Here is a 14,746-nt window from a genome sequence, read left to right on the forward strand (position 1 = left end):
CCAGAAAGGGGAAGCCTGTGTTTATTATGTTAGCAAAGCTAGCTGCATCTTCTGTTAGATGTAGCCGCGACCTGCTTACCTCTCTGTTGCGCAACAAGCATTAACGGTGGCCCCTGTGAGTTTTCAGAGACAATGTAAAATAATCAGCCTACATTTTCAGATGCCAGCAGCCTACAGCTGACGTCTGAATATGTTGGTTTCTCCGCAAAGTTGTTTCCAAATCAACGTGCATAAGGCTGGGGTTGTTAGGCCAAGAACACAACCCAGTGGGGACTCTGAGTACGCATGCACAGGCTGCAAACATAAATAAATGGATGTGGGAAGCGGAATTGAGAAAACACTGGTATTACACAGGTGCAGGTGTTGGCAGAGTAGGACCCCAGTTGCAAACTTGAGTGTGGTGGTGCGGAGTGGCCTTCAGCTTGGAAAATCCTGGCCTGGTATTCCTTAAACCTTTTTCTGTCAGGTAGATCTCACAGAGAATGGGAAAGTGTTCATGAATATGTGTGTCCCCAAGGAAGAAGACGAGTAGAAGAAGAGTTTGGATTTGATATCCCGCTTTATCACTACCTGAAGGAGTCTCAAAGCGGCTAACATTCTCCTTTCCCTTCCTCCCCCACAACAAACACTCTGTGAGGTGAGTGGCGCTGGGAGACTTCAGAGAAGTGTGACTAGCCCAAGGTCACCCAGCAGCTGCATGTGGAGGAGCGGAGATGCGAACCCGGTTCACCAGATTACGAGTCCATCACTCTTAACCACTACACAACACTGGCTCTACACCACACTGGAAGATGCAAATACACTTCAAAAGAGGATTAGACAGAGTCATGGAGTCATGTGACTATTGGTGGCTGCTCCACTGCTTAGAGGTATTATGACTGATTACCAATTGCTGGAAATCACAAATGGCAGAGTGTTGTTGCACTCGTGTCCAGCTTGTAGACTTCTGGTCAGCCACCGTGAGAACAGGATGGTGGACTAGATGGGCCATTGGTCTCATCCAGCAGGGCTCCTTTTAGGTTCCTATTGGTCAGAGTACAAAGCCATTTGGAGAGCCACAGGTCCCCCAACCCTTGCACGATACACACTGAATTTGTGTATTTGGGAATGAGCTCTTCCTGGTGCTAAATTCTGTGCTATTATCAGCTTTCATTCAGGAACCCCTGAACCTTCTGCAAGTCAGTCGTTAACATTGCCAGAGGTTCTGTGCATTTTGAAGCACAGCTACCTCAGAGAACACAAGCAGAGGAATGTGGTTTCCAGGGGAGGGGGTTTAAAGTCACTTTTATGGCATTTTTCATCGCAAATAAAACATTTGTGTCTTTTGTATATACAGTAACAGAACCACGAGGCAATGAGCAGTGTAGAAGGTCGGTTGCAAGTCCAGATATGTTCAATATATATATAGGAATATCTGCAGGAAGACCCAGGAGGCAGAGGATTATTCGATGAGAAAGAAACAAATTCAAAGAAAATGCTTTCTTTTATTGGAAGTACTCTCACCCAGTAAAAGCTATCCCCTCCACCACTTCGTCTCTTGGGCCCAAGCTTGTCATGTAGGGAAATTGTTCTTTATAGCTGGCTGAGACAAGACTAATGTTGCCTGTCAGACCACTTCTCCTTGCACTAGTTATGCAGCTTTTATATATTCAGTCCCTGTGTCTTGCAATTACAAAAGCACGGCAACATGAGCCTCCCTCCTGAATCCAGCGGACTTTTCTACGGCTTTTCAAAGCCGTCAGTTTGCCGGCGGCACCAAGATGTCAAGGGACGCCAGAGGTGTGCCCTCGGCAGGAGAATTTTCCACTGAGCAAGGTGTGCAGTGGGAATGATGCAGTTGGAAGGGATCCCAAGAGTCATTGCGTCCTCTGTAATACAGGAACCTATACTGGCCATTGGGCAGGAAGATGTCTAGAATAACCTCCTCTTTCATTTGAGCCTTCCTGAAGCAGCAAGGGCTTACTGTGCACTGGCATGTTCCTATGTCCTTGGTTATCAGTTGATCTTGACTCTGCCTTCTAGTTCACCTTATGACCCTGACTTGCTCTTTAGACCTGGTCACTGGTGAGTGCTGTGTTTCCTGGTTCCTGCTTCTTCTTCACCCCAGATTGCTATCCTTGGCCCACCCTTGGCACAGCCAATCAGGGGCCAGGAGGTCAAGACCAGGGGTCAGCAAAATTTTTCAGCATGGGGCCGGTCCACTGTCTCTCAGGCCTTGTGGGGGGGGTTGGACTATATTGGGGGGGGGGCTGAACGAATTCCTATGCCCCACAAATAACCCAGAAATGCATTTTAAATAAAAGCACACATTCTACCCATGTAAAACACGCTGATTCCCGTACCATCCGCAGGCCGGATTTAAAAGGTGATTGGGACAGATCTGGCCCACGGGCCTTAGTTTGCCTACACATGGTCAAGACTCAGGACACACAACTAACAAAAGGCAAGATACTACACTGCTGCCTGCCTGTCACTGTCATCCAGTTTGCCTGGCAGCATTAAAGAGCCAATTCACAGATTAAAGACCCAAGGCGCTGGTTTCCAAGCTTAAAAAAAAGTTGTGCATCTTTTTTCCTCAGTTAATTTTGGAGGAAACTCAATTTACTGAACCAAATATTATTCCACCAGAGAAGCATTCACTTGTCACCAGGCAACCATAAAAACATCTTGGGTTGTAGTTGTATTCAGAGTAAACTCATTAACAGTCACTGCTAACTTAGACCTATGGATTTCTGGGGGGAAGTTAGTTGGATGCAATCCTTTACCAGTTATCGTAGCTACTTTCAACTTTTCAGTGTGTTTTCTTCATTAGGACCTACTTTTATGTTTGCTGGAATATAATTTTAAAACATTCTGAACGTTCCTGCCAAAGATTTTGACTTTCCTGCTCAACTTGGAAGCGCAGCACTGAGTCAGTGAATCCACTTTTTGAAGTTTATTACACTGAATTATAGATGCAACTTTCATCCCAGGTAGGCAAAGTTTGAGGAGCTGTACTAAATAAAGAATATTTCATTTTGATCAGGAAGCAAAATAGGGCAAGCCGCTTCAGCAGCAAGGACTCCACCAGAGTTTGAAAATCAAGCGGATCTTTCGCTCACAGCTTCAGCTGATTGTCTTTTCCCCCTTTTCTTTTCTGCTGCTTTGTGCTTCCTCTGTTTGAATCATTGGCAGTGTCTCTTTTTTTGCCCAGGCAAGCCTGAAAAACATGCCACAGAGTAGGGAAATAAAAAATAGGTCATGTGTCATGTGTCTGGAGGAAAAAACCCAAGTGGCAGTTGAGTTCCCTTGGGATATATAAGAAAATGAGACTTCCCTGTACATGCCATCAAAAGTGAAGGGGGAAACTACCAATAATCAATATAAATTTATTATTTGTCGTCATTGAATTTACATCGTGCCCTTCATCCCCAAAGAGCCCAGGGAGGCTAACACATTCACAGCAAACTTTTTTAAAAAAAAAAAGCTTTTAACAAATTTTGGAAATAGCTACCGTTGGCTATGGAACTTATCTGGCAAACCTTTGTATCTCATTGAGATTAAGAATGATGCAGAGCAGTTAGCCCTTCCAAGGTAATAGCTTATACTTGCACTAGTGTGGGCTTGAGTCCTGAAAGGGTTAACTATGTTGAACTCAGCACTTACTATGGGAATGCATAGTACAGTGGGACCTCGGGTTAAGAACTTAATTCGTTCTGGAGGTCCGTTCTTAACCTGAAACTCTTCTTAACCTGAAGCACCACTTTAGCTAATGGGGCCTCCTGCTGCCGCCGCGCCACCAGAGCACGATTTCTGTTCTCATCCTGAAGCAAAGTTCTTAACCTGAGGTACTATTTCTGGGTTAGCGGAGTCTGTAACCTGAAGCGTCTGTAACCTGAAGCGTCTGAAACACGAGGTACCACTGTAGACCCCTAGTTAACAGGTGGTTATATCATAGACACCAGCTGAGTGACATCTCACTCTGTGACCTTGAGATACAGTCAAGAGACCTGCCGCTGCAGTTTCATGATTCGTCCCTTTGGTTGTTATTGGAGGGTTCTAGGGACTAGGGCTGGGTGATATATCAATACATCATCCAAAACCAGATTAAAGTCCACCATTGTGGTAATGGAAGTATATTAATAGTGAAGTACAATTAAGAAGAAGTATATTAATAGTGAAATAATTATTAAGCTCTAACTGTATGTAGGTTTTATTTTACAGTGGTACCTCGGGTTAAGTACTTAATTCGTTCCGGAGGTCCATTCTTAACCTGAAACTGTTCTTAACCTGAAGCACCACTTTAGCTAATGGGGCCTCCCACTGCTGCCATGCCGCTGGAGCATGATTTCTGTTCTCATCCTGAAGCAAAGTTCTTAACCCGAGGTACTATTTCTGGGTTAGCGGAGTCTGTAACCTGAAGCGTATGTAACCTGAAGCGTATGTAACCCGAGGTACCACTGTATTTGTTTTTTATCTTATATTTTGGAAATGTACATCCAGTTGTTTTTTTCCTTCAATTTTTTGGGGGGCCCTCAAGAGAGTGGGGCCCTAAGCTATAGCTTGTTCGGCTTATATGTAAATCCAGCACTGTGTAACATACATGAACATGAGCAATACGCCAGTAAGCTGACTCGGCAGGATACAGGCTATAAATATGGGCGCTGGAGACACTGTCAGGCAGAACTCAGAATAGACAAGGAGATCTCAAGAGGATGCTATGCATCAGTCAGCTCCCAGAAGGACCATTTGCTGTCATGTCTAAGGGTTCTCTGGAAGAAGCAGTCACCTCACGCAGCAGGCTGAGGTCAGCTGGGAGGGGGAGCAGATGCAGCTCTGAGGAGGTGTGTGCCACTCGCTGGATCCTACTCTTGTAATAACAACAACAACAACAATAATTTATTTATTATTTATACCCCGCCCATCTGGCTGGGTTTCCCCAGCCACTCTGGGCAGCTTCCAACAGAATATTAAAATACAATAACCTATTAAGCTTCCCTAAACAGGGCTGCCTTCAGATGTCTTCTAAAAGTCTGGTAGTTGTTTTTCTCTTTGACATCTGGTGGGAGGGCGTTCCACAGGGCGGGTGCCACTACCGAGAAGGCCCTCTGCTTGGTTCCCTGTAACTTGACTTCTCGCAGTGAGGGAACTGCCAGAAGGCCCTCTGCGCTGGACCTCAGTGTCCGGGCAGAACGATGAAGGTGGAGATGCTCCTTCAGGTATACTGGACCGAGGCCATTTAGGGCTTTAAAGTTCAGCACCAACACTTTGAATTGTGCTCGGAAATGTACTGGGAGCCAATGTAGGTCTTTCAAGACCAGTGTTATATGGTCTCGGCAGCCGCTCCCAGTCACCAGTCTAGCTGCCACATTCTGGATTGGTTGTAGTTTCCAGGTCACCTTCAAAGGTAGCCCCATGTAGAGTACATTGCAGTTGTCCAAGCGGGAGATAACTAGAGCATGCACCACTCTGGCAAGACAGTCTGCTGGCAGGGAGGGTCTCAGCCTGTGTACCAGATGGAGCTGATAAACAGCTGCCCTGGACACAGAATTGACCTGCGCCTCCATGGACAGCTGTGAGTCCAGAATGACTCCCAGGCTGCGCACCTGGTCCTTCAGGGGCACAGTTACCCCATTCAAGACCAGCTTTGCCTCTGCCGTCCTGTTCCCTCTCCAGCCTCCTTTTCTCTCCCCCACTTCTTTCAGTGCACCAGGGTTTCCCCGGCCTCCAGTTGCCTCAGGTGGAAGAGCAGGCGGAGGCAGGTTTTGCCTCAAATGGTAAAATGGCCTTGGCCAGCCCTGCTCCAACAGCAAATGGAACATAAGATTGAAGCAGTCTGGAATGGGTTTCATTCGAGTTGGGTGCAAGGATAAGTAGTTTGCTTTGTCTAGTCTAAGTAGAGTGTGTGTGTGTGTGTGTGTGTGTGTGTGTGTGTGTGTGTGATGCATGTCAATGTCTAATGCTTGCTGTGTAACCAACGAAACCCACAGCCTTCACCCATACGTGTTCTTTTTTTAAAAAAAAATAATATTTATTACTTTTGAAGATTACAGAAAAAGAAGAAAAAAGAAAAATAAAGACAAGAAAGAAAGAGAAAAAAAACAAAAAAGTGAAAAAACACCACAATACAATACAGTATACAAATATTATAAAACCCACCCCAAACCCATTAGATTAAACACATGACTTAAAACGAAAACAGTTTAAAATACATCTCTCCTTTTCCATATTCTATCCTTCATTTCCTTGTTTCCTCGACTTCCTCACACATCCCTTTTTTGTATTCCAGTTCTTCTAATTGTTTCAGCAAATCCTTTCCATCTTTCTCTGTTTTTTTTCATCTTGTAAATAACATATTTTAACCTTATTTCCCTTTAAGACTAAATTACTTATCTATACTTAACTTCTTCTAACATTTCACTAAATCCCTATAATATCATTCCACGGTTTTTCTAACAGTCATTAATTTTACAAAATTTCTAAATATGAACTTCCCAGTCTTCTTCCACCCTCTCTTTTCCCTGGTTTCGGATTCTGCCAGTCCTTTCCGTCAGATCCATGTAGTCCATCAACCTGGAGATCTTATATCCGAGGCTCTTAATTCTTTTCCAAGAATAAGTGTTCTTATTGCTCTCTAATCCAAGAGAACCGCTGCCTTTGGCAAACAAAACCTTTGGCAGAACACCATTAAGACATTCTGAAAATGGTTTGAAATATGCTCTCATTTGCCAGTCCCAGGGTTGCCCTGTTCTACGGCCATGAAATGCCTGGGTAAACAGGAATGTTTTCAAAATTTTTTCCTGAAAATCAGTTAATGATGGAGACAGACGCACCTCACGGTGAATAAGTTATTGTGCTCTGAAGAATGCTCTGCAAGCTCCTTTCCTCTTAAGTGGAGGGCACTGACAACAATGACCAGTGCTGCACTTTTGTAATTTTCCACTCAAACAGCGGTCATCATCCTGGCACCCACATGTGTCAATATGCCTACCAGTACCTCCTAAGTCACCCAGAAAAGGTCTCAGTAAATATCCCCTTGAAAATCCACATTAGATTGTTTGTTGTCCCTGCTGAGTTTCTTTTTGCACTGACTTGGCCTCTCTTACATTGAACACCCCCCTTTAAGCATGCAGACATTTTGTTGGATGCTAGGATTGGACACCCATCCTCCCATTGTGAACAGAGGAGAGGTACACAGAGATTCTCCCTGTGAGCAAGTGGAGGTGTCCGATTCAGGTGCCTTTTTTCCATTGATGGAGGGCATGCCAGCACCATTTTGTGATCCTGTCATTTTTAGATATGGCAGCCATTTTGTTTTTTACCTCACGCTCATGGCAGCAATTTTATGATTGGCATCCACAGATGCTTTCTGAAAATTACAGGTGTGCAGACTGGCAACACCCACTCAAGACTTAATGGTCTTTTTGTGGGGAGGGGGAGCAGCATTTCAACATGTAATAAGTCAGTCTTTCCCTGACCCCTGACTGAATCCTGTTATTACTAGATTTCTGTTTTTCTCTCTGCTTTTTTGCTACCGTTTTACCCTGTTAATGTTTGTTGTTCCATATACTGCCAGGATATTTAAATGTTAAGCAGTTTGGAAATGCTTTTAAATAAATAAATTGGAGGGGAAGTAACTTTGATGTCAGGATGTGAACGTTCGGTTGTCTGGCAGTCATTCTGTCTTTCTCTCTCACACACAATTAAACCATCAGGAAATGAAAGTGATTCTACACACACACACACACCTCTTTTGTCAAACGGCATCATTATGAGTGGCCTGTCTCGCTCAGTCTTCAGTAAGTGGAGTCACTAATAATTAAGAAGCTGTCGCAATAAAAGCGAGCTCGTTAGGGGAGTTTGTGTGTTATTGGGAACCTGAAGGAAATGTGGCATTTGGCAAAAATTGAATTGGACGTTAGATTGGCAGCAAGCAAAGTGTTGACTGAGATCATCTTTATGGCGCATATGAGTCCAGTCGTGGTGTTTTTAGCTGCAATGGCTTCTGTGTCGTTTCCAGGCTCAGTTCAAAGAGCCCGTTACTACCTATAAGCCCTAAATTAGGGTTGCCATATTTCAAGAGGTGAAGATCCAGACACAAAAGTTGTTGAGCTTTTTTAAGGCAAAATTGGAGCTTTTTTAAAAATAATATTTTTTATTAGTTTTCAGTTAGAATCCAATAATAGCCTCATTATAACAATACCAATTTATAATACAATTAATAATACCAAGCCTTCAAATACTGAATTATATAATTTAGGTGGCCCTCCACATCCTAGAATTAATGGTTTGATGGTTTTCTTTATTTCTGCATTCCAAAATACGGTAGTATTCATTTCAATTACATTCCAGTCATCATCATAATCTCTTATACAACAACTGCCATATTAATAACTTCACCAAAATCTACACTACTGACATGGGTTGCAATGCATCCGGATTTTCCCAGACATTTCAGCAATTTTTGTCCAGACACCATTTCCTGGAAAATTCCTACCTAAATGGCAACCCTACCTAAATGACTTGGATTAGGCAGGACTGCCCACTTCATTAATCCCAGTCTTAAACCAAGGCTCCATCTGCACCATACATTTAAAGTACTGTTGTCCCACTTCAAATCGTGTGGCTTCACCCAAAAAATCCTGGCAATTGTAATACGTTGAGGCTGCTGAGGCCCCTATTCCCCTTCACAGAGTTCACTGGTTTAACCCCTCTGGGAATTGTAGCTCTGTGAGGGGAATAGAGGTGTCTTTTAGCAACTCTCCTACTTTTGATTGGTGGTGGCTCTCCAGGGCAAGAATCTGTCCCCATCATAGCTGTGCTCCACAGTGTATCCTTGGGGTTGGGGCTTTTGGTCCAAAGAGGTAAAAGCCTTTTGCTGAAACATTTCATCTAGAACAGGCATAGGCAAACTCCGGCCCTCCAGATGTTTGGGACTACAATTCCCATCATCCCTGACCACTGGTCCTGTTAGCTAGGGATGATGGGAATTGTAGTCCCAAACATCTGGAGGGCCGGAGTTTGCCTATGCCTGATCTAGAAAGCCAGGTTCAAAGCTCAGCATAGTCCAAGCAAGCCAAGGTCAAGCTTGGGGAGCAAGGAGGGGAACTAGAGGAAGCAGAGACCTGTGTTGTTTTTATCAACTGGAAGCCTCAAGAGGGAGACCTCATATACTGTGGCTTCCTAGCTGCGGGTTGTAAAGGAGTTCTGGGGATTGCTTGCTCATGAGTTGCCAGACAATTGTAGGTCTGTACTCTTGCTAATGGAAACCCATTGCACAGCACAGTGGCCAATCCGTTGTGCAACAATGTCACCCAAATGCTTCCTATGTATTTTTGTTCATTCATTATTATTTTTTGTATACCGCTTTTCCGCACACACACAAAATGCTCAAAGCAGAGAACAGGCCTACGTTCCAAAAAAACCGTACAAAAACTGTTCCATAATAACGTACCAAAACAATAGCAGATATAATAACCTGCAAAAGAAACTCACGTCAATACTGTGAATATAAGATTACTGTACTTAAGCAACATACAGCATCCAATAGCAAAAATAACAAGGGAGCCTCACAGTTTCACCTTGGTCCTAGAAACACCATTCCCATGGTGTATGTAAATTATTATGAACCATGTTATGATGTAGCTCACTGCCCATATCTCCCTTTTGTAGAAAAGCCACTCTGTGTATTGTGATTTTTGGGGCTGAGGATGATGAATAGTGGCATGCAACAGCTCTCCAATACAAGCTTCAAGAGCTATTGCCTTATTTGGTTTTTATTGATGAAATACAATATTGGGGGCAGATCTCCACTCATAATTCTTGTGGAACGGCGTTCCTTTGGCACAAAACATTTTGCAAGTGGAGCAGGTATGCCACTAAGAGGCTTGAACTTAGTTCTATATTGGATAGGACCCTCAATAATAACAAAAACAAGAAGAATGACCTTGCTGAACATCTGATAAAGGTACCGCTGCCTTCGAGCCTCATGGAAGAGCATAGGATTGAAATCGAGGCCAAGGAAATTTGTTGCAGCCTTGCAGCCAAAAGCTTTTGTTTCGGGAGCTCAGCCTGTTTATGAGATGCTGCTGTTTTTCCCCCTTAATTCCCCATCTCGAGATGGCAATGCATCCCAAGCAATTTCTATTAAACCGAAATCAGTTTGCATTAGTAACAATTAACTGTAAAAAAAGGAGTGTATTCATGCTTAAATTACATGCCGTTTTTATTGGCACTCGTAAACAAAGCCGTAAGGATATTGCCTAAATTGACATAATGCATATTATCTTGTGCAACACTTCTCTCTGAATTAACGTATTCTTTTCAACCTTTTCTTTGGTCAACAAATGAAATTAAGGGAATACTCTTACTTGTAAAAAAATTTAAAAGGCCTTAAAGTAAATCCCTAAATCAGGGGTTGCCAGTTCATCGCCTGTGGAAGCCAGTATAAATGCCAGTGACGCCTATGGTACTTTCGAAAGGTTTCAGTAAATATCCCCTCAGAAATCTGCAATACATCAGAGACTGTTTCCTCTTCCTGCCCAGTTTCTGGTTTCACTGCCTATTGCCTCCTTAAGTATGACCATATTTCATGCCAGGATTGGATGCCCACAAAGGAGACTTTGTGTTACTAAATACAGCTGCCTTTTCCTCCATTGATGTGAGGCAGGCCTGTACTATTTTGTGGTCCATCCCTTTTCCTGCTTTTTTAGATTTGGCAGCCATTTTGCCATGTCCCCACAGCAGCTCTTTTTCGTTAGGCCACGCCCCCAGGGAAGCCATTTTGTGGCACCCACGTCACTTTCTCAGCATTGAAAATGTGCCCACTGACCCAGTAAGGTATGAGTCAGCTGCCCTAAATGGGTTTTTTTTGGGGGGGGGGTATCATAAAATAACATCTCATTTGTGAATCTGCCCAGTTATTAAGATTATCTGTGGAGACCCATCCCTTCAGAAACTTTACATGGAAAAGGAGGCTTTGTAGTGGTTGCTTTGATACTGATTTTTTTGTAAGATCTAAACTCAAAACTTTGGAACTCCCTGACTCATGATAACAAGCACACACCTTCACTGCAGTCCTTTTGGCACCTGCTAAAAACATTTTGGTTTACACACGCCTTCCTAGATGTTTAGAAAGTTGGTGTGAGGTTAGGTCTGTTTTTAGTCTATTGTTGTTTTAACCTTTTGAGAAAGTCTTCAATTGTTATTAATCCTTCTTATTGATGATTTTATTGTTTCATCTTTGAGTAAACTGCTTTGAGTTTTTTTCTCTTTACAATAAAGCAGTGTATATTTTTTTTAATGAGATAAATAAGTAAATAAATAAATACAACTTCTTATATTTTACTTAATATTTTTTCTTGTGCTTCCCTCTATAATTGATGTTTCGAATTCTGTTGGTTTGTTGTTGTTGTTTACTGGGTTTTTTCTCCCCCCTTTTAAACAGGTGTCAAAGCAGTGTTTTCCGGGCACTACCACCGAAATGCTGGTGGCTCCTACAAAAATATTGAAATGGTTATTTCGTCTGCCATAGGGTGCCAGCTAGGAGAAGACACCCATGGGCTAAGGGTGGTGGCTGTCACCCCCGAGAAGATTGTTCACAGATACTACAGTTTGAATGAACTGAGCAATCGAGAGGTCGAGAAAGACATCGCGGCTTTGCTTAACCAAAACTAGCCATTTCTTTCCTCTACCACAATATTTGGGGTGCGGCCCTCTCCAGCCCAGGGCAAGGTATCAGAACTGTGCATTGTGTGATTTCCTTTGTTTTTTTTTTAAAAAAGTTGGCCATAGCAAAGATTTCTCATCATAATCAGAAAGCACCTGAACGTCGCAAAGTCAAACAGGCAGTCAGAGGGATTATATTCACTTGTCAAGGGTGCGTATAAATTTAACTTGTGCTATAAAAGTAGTGACAGCGCTATTGATTTTGTAATTAAGGAGATATTCTGAGAATGCACTGTTCTTAGAATAAACCACTTTTATAGCAGCGCTTAAATGCACTCGCGAACAAACATACGGCACAACCGTCTACATGACAGCCCAATAAACAACAGGAGGCTGCAGGGAACCCAAATGCCACGTTAATGGAAGAATGAAAGGGGTTTGCCCTCAGTTCAAAGCAAATACTAGGTACACATATGCAATTACAGGGCAGCTGTAAGAAGCTGGGAAATATTCTATACCTATTTCTAATAAGGAAAGACACCTCTGACATGTGCAATTTGCCACAGGTCTATCATGCCTCACAGAGGCTCCATCTCTCCTATACGTTTATAGCAGCATCGAGCCACTTAGCAGTCATGGCTTGCCCCAAAGAATCCTGGGAGCTGTAGTTTGTTCAGGGTGCTGGGAGTTGTCAGGAGACACCCCCCAATTCCTCTAACAGAGCTACGGTTCCCAGAGTTCCCTGGGAAGAGGGATTGGTTGTTAAACCACTCTGAGAATTGTATCTCCCTGCTAGGGAGGGGGTGTCTCCTCTAAGCACCCTTAACAAACTACAGTTCCCAGGAATCTTTGGGGGGAGCCATGACTGTTTAAAGTGGAACGGAGAACAGGGTTGTCTCCGGGTGTGGAGGGGTTCCTGGCCTAGTGCCCTTGAGTGGCTTTCTTTGACTTCAGTGGGCTCGCCCTGGTGGTTATTGCAGCAGCAACTTCCCACGCTTCCCCAGTGTACCATCACAGCAGTGGATTGTGGGCAATATAAAATGGTGGCTTGCCCAGGTGAGCTGCACTTGGGTGCTGTGTTCTGACCCCCAGGACCTTACAAGAGAGGGCATTTCCAGGATCCAGGGAATCGCGTCTCAAGAGAAAACGCTCCACAGCCTTCCATTTAAATGCTCACTATATGGCATTTTTGCGTTGATCGCTTGAGTAGGCCCTGCACGTGTGTGCACTGCGCAACTGTAGGCACGATTTGACACTGATTCACCACCCATGAATCAGTCCTCTGAAAGGAAATCATTTAGAGCTTGCCATTTCCACCTCACTACAAGCAAACCTAAATCAGCGGTGAGCTAATTTAACTGTTTGCAGCTTCAGCCAAGAAATTCCAGGAATTGTCGTTTGGTGAGAGTACTTAGAATTCCATTAGAGAGCCCCAAGTCATTTTCAGAAATACAATTCATGGCGCTCTGCCCTTTAAACCAATGGAACAATCAGTTTAAACCATTTTTTATTTTTATTTTTTGCTGGTTTCTCCTCTTCTTACACATTTTGATTTCTTAAAAGAATGAAATTGAACTCACACTCTGTGCTGGGGGCGGGGGAGTATTTACTCAATGAAGTAATGGGGTTAATTGAGGTCTTTTGAGTCCAGGGTTATTTGTAGATGGCTTAATAATCCTACCAAACTGGTTTGTGTGGGTGTGTGGTTTTCCCCCCCACTTTTATGGTTTAATAGGTTTTCGTGTTCCTATGTGGGACCAGTCCACATTTTAAAGGATGGGTATATTCCTTATTAAGGAATATAATGTGTTGTGTCAGCACAAACCATGTGTCTTTTGGGGCTCCCCGGCTTTCCAGATGTGTGTATGTAGGGAATTCGCAGATGAACAGTACTACAAATTGGTGTGAAATCACTTTTCAATGAATAACAAATCACCTTCCTGTGCTTACATTTGGTGTGTGGTTATATAAGTGCGGTTATAAACCTGGACGATACGTTATCAAATGAAATGGCAACATTAAAAAAAGAAGAAGGCATATTTTTGAAATGTATACACGGCTACTTCAAGTGATCATTCCAAACTAATTGTTCCGTTTTAAATTGAATCCCTCAGAACACAAATGGAATAAATGGAATCACTAGCTCCGCCCAGATGTCAAAGGCTTCCTAAATTGAAGGGAGAGTGGGATCTGTTCCTACAATCCTGTCACCAAGACCGGGTGTTCTCCATGGCGAAGATCTGCAGAAGGAGTTTTGAAATGCACAGGGAAGCAATTCTTGCTACAGACCTTATCCACTGTGGAGCAGAGACAGAGGACTTGGGGCCTTCCAGAGGTTGTTGGACTCTTATTCCCATCAGCCCCAGCCAGCTTGGCCAACAGTGAGGGGTGATGAGAGTTAGAGTTCAATGATGCCTGGAAGGCCCAAGGTTTCCTCCATGCTTGGTGGTCTTCAACTGGTGGGTTGGGACCCCATATTGGTTTGGGTCCAGATGGAGGGATGGGTTGAAACAGCTGCATGATCAAGATAAAAATAGCGATGGGGAGGAGAGAGAATGGAGGGGATGAATGGTCCCCAAATACATATTTGGATTAAAAGTGTGTCCCAGGTCTGACAAGTTTGAAGATCACTGATATAGAGGGGATTGGGATGTGGCAGAGAGGGTGGTATAACCCAGCAAATCCCTCCTCTCCCCACAGTTATTTCTAACACACAGGAGAGTTTTAGCCACTCAAGTGGGGTACTGTTTGAATGATAAGAAATGTTCTTGTTTCTTTAGTTTCTTTCCCCTTTTCAGGGGGATTTAGAATGGTTATGATTGTTCGCCTGTTGGCCTTAAACCTGTTTGACCCCCTGAATGGAAAACCAATAAAAAAAAATGAGGTGAGAAATCTCCTGACTTTGATCTTTTTTTATACAGGCACTCTTTAAAAAGTAATAAAAATCTCCATTTGCAATATATGTGGTCTAGTCAGTATGATAAAAGTGCAAAGGCATAATGAGCGCTCTTGATTTACGAAGAGGGAACGTGTAAAAATTCTTTTGTAGTAAAAGCCGCCACACCCCTGGTGCGTGAAAAACTGCCAGGTCTTACCAAAG

General features: G+C 43.4%; 1 protein-coding gene across 1 annotated transcript in view; it reads left to right on the forward strand.

Annotated features, from left to right (window-relative positions):
• The window catches only part of CPPED1 (calcineurin like phosphoesterase domain containing 1), a 69,423-nt gene extending 54,885 nt beyond the window's left edge, over positions 1–14,538 (forward strand). Inside the window, exon 4 of the mRNA XM_083585365.1 lies at positions 11,426–14,538. Coding sequence (XP_083441491.1) covers positions 11,426–11,655 — 230 coding nt within the window. The 3' untranslated portion in view covers positions 11,656–14,538. The remainder of the gene's footprint in view (positions 1–11,425) is intronic.
• Positions 14,539–14,746: the final 208 nt, after the last annotated feature.

Source organism: Podarcis filfolensis (genome assembly GCF_964270895.1).
Source record: "Podarcis filfolensis genome assembly, chromosome: 14".
In the NCBI taxonomy this organism is placed as follows: Eukaryota; Metazoa; Chordata; class Lepidosauria; order Squamata; family Lacertidae; genus Podarcis; species Podarcis filfolensis.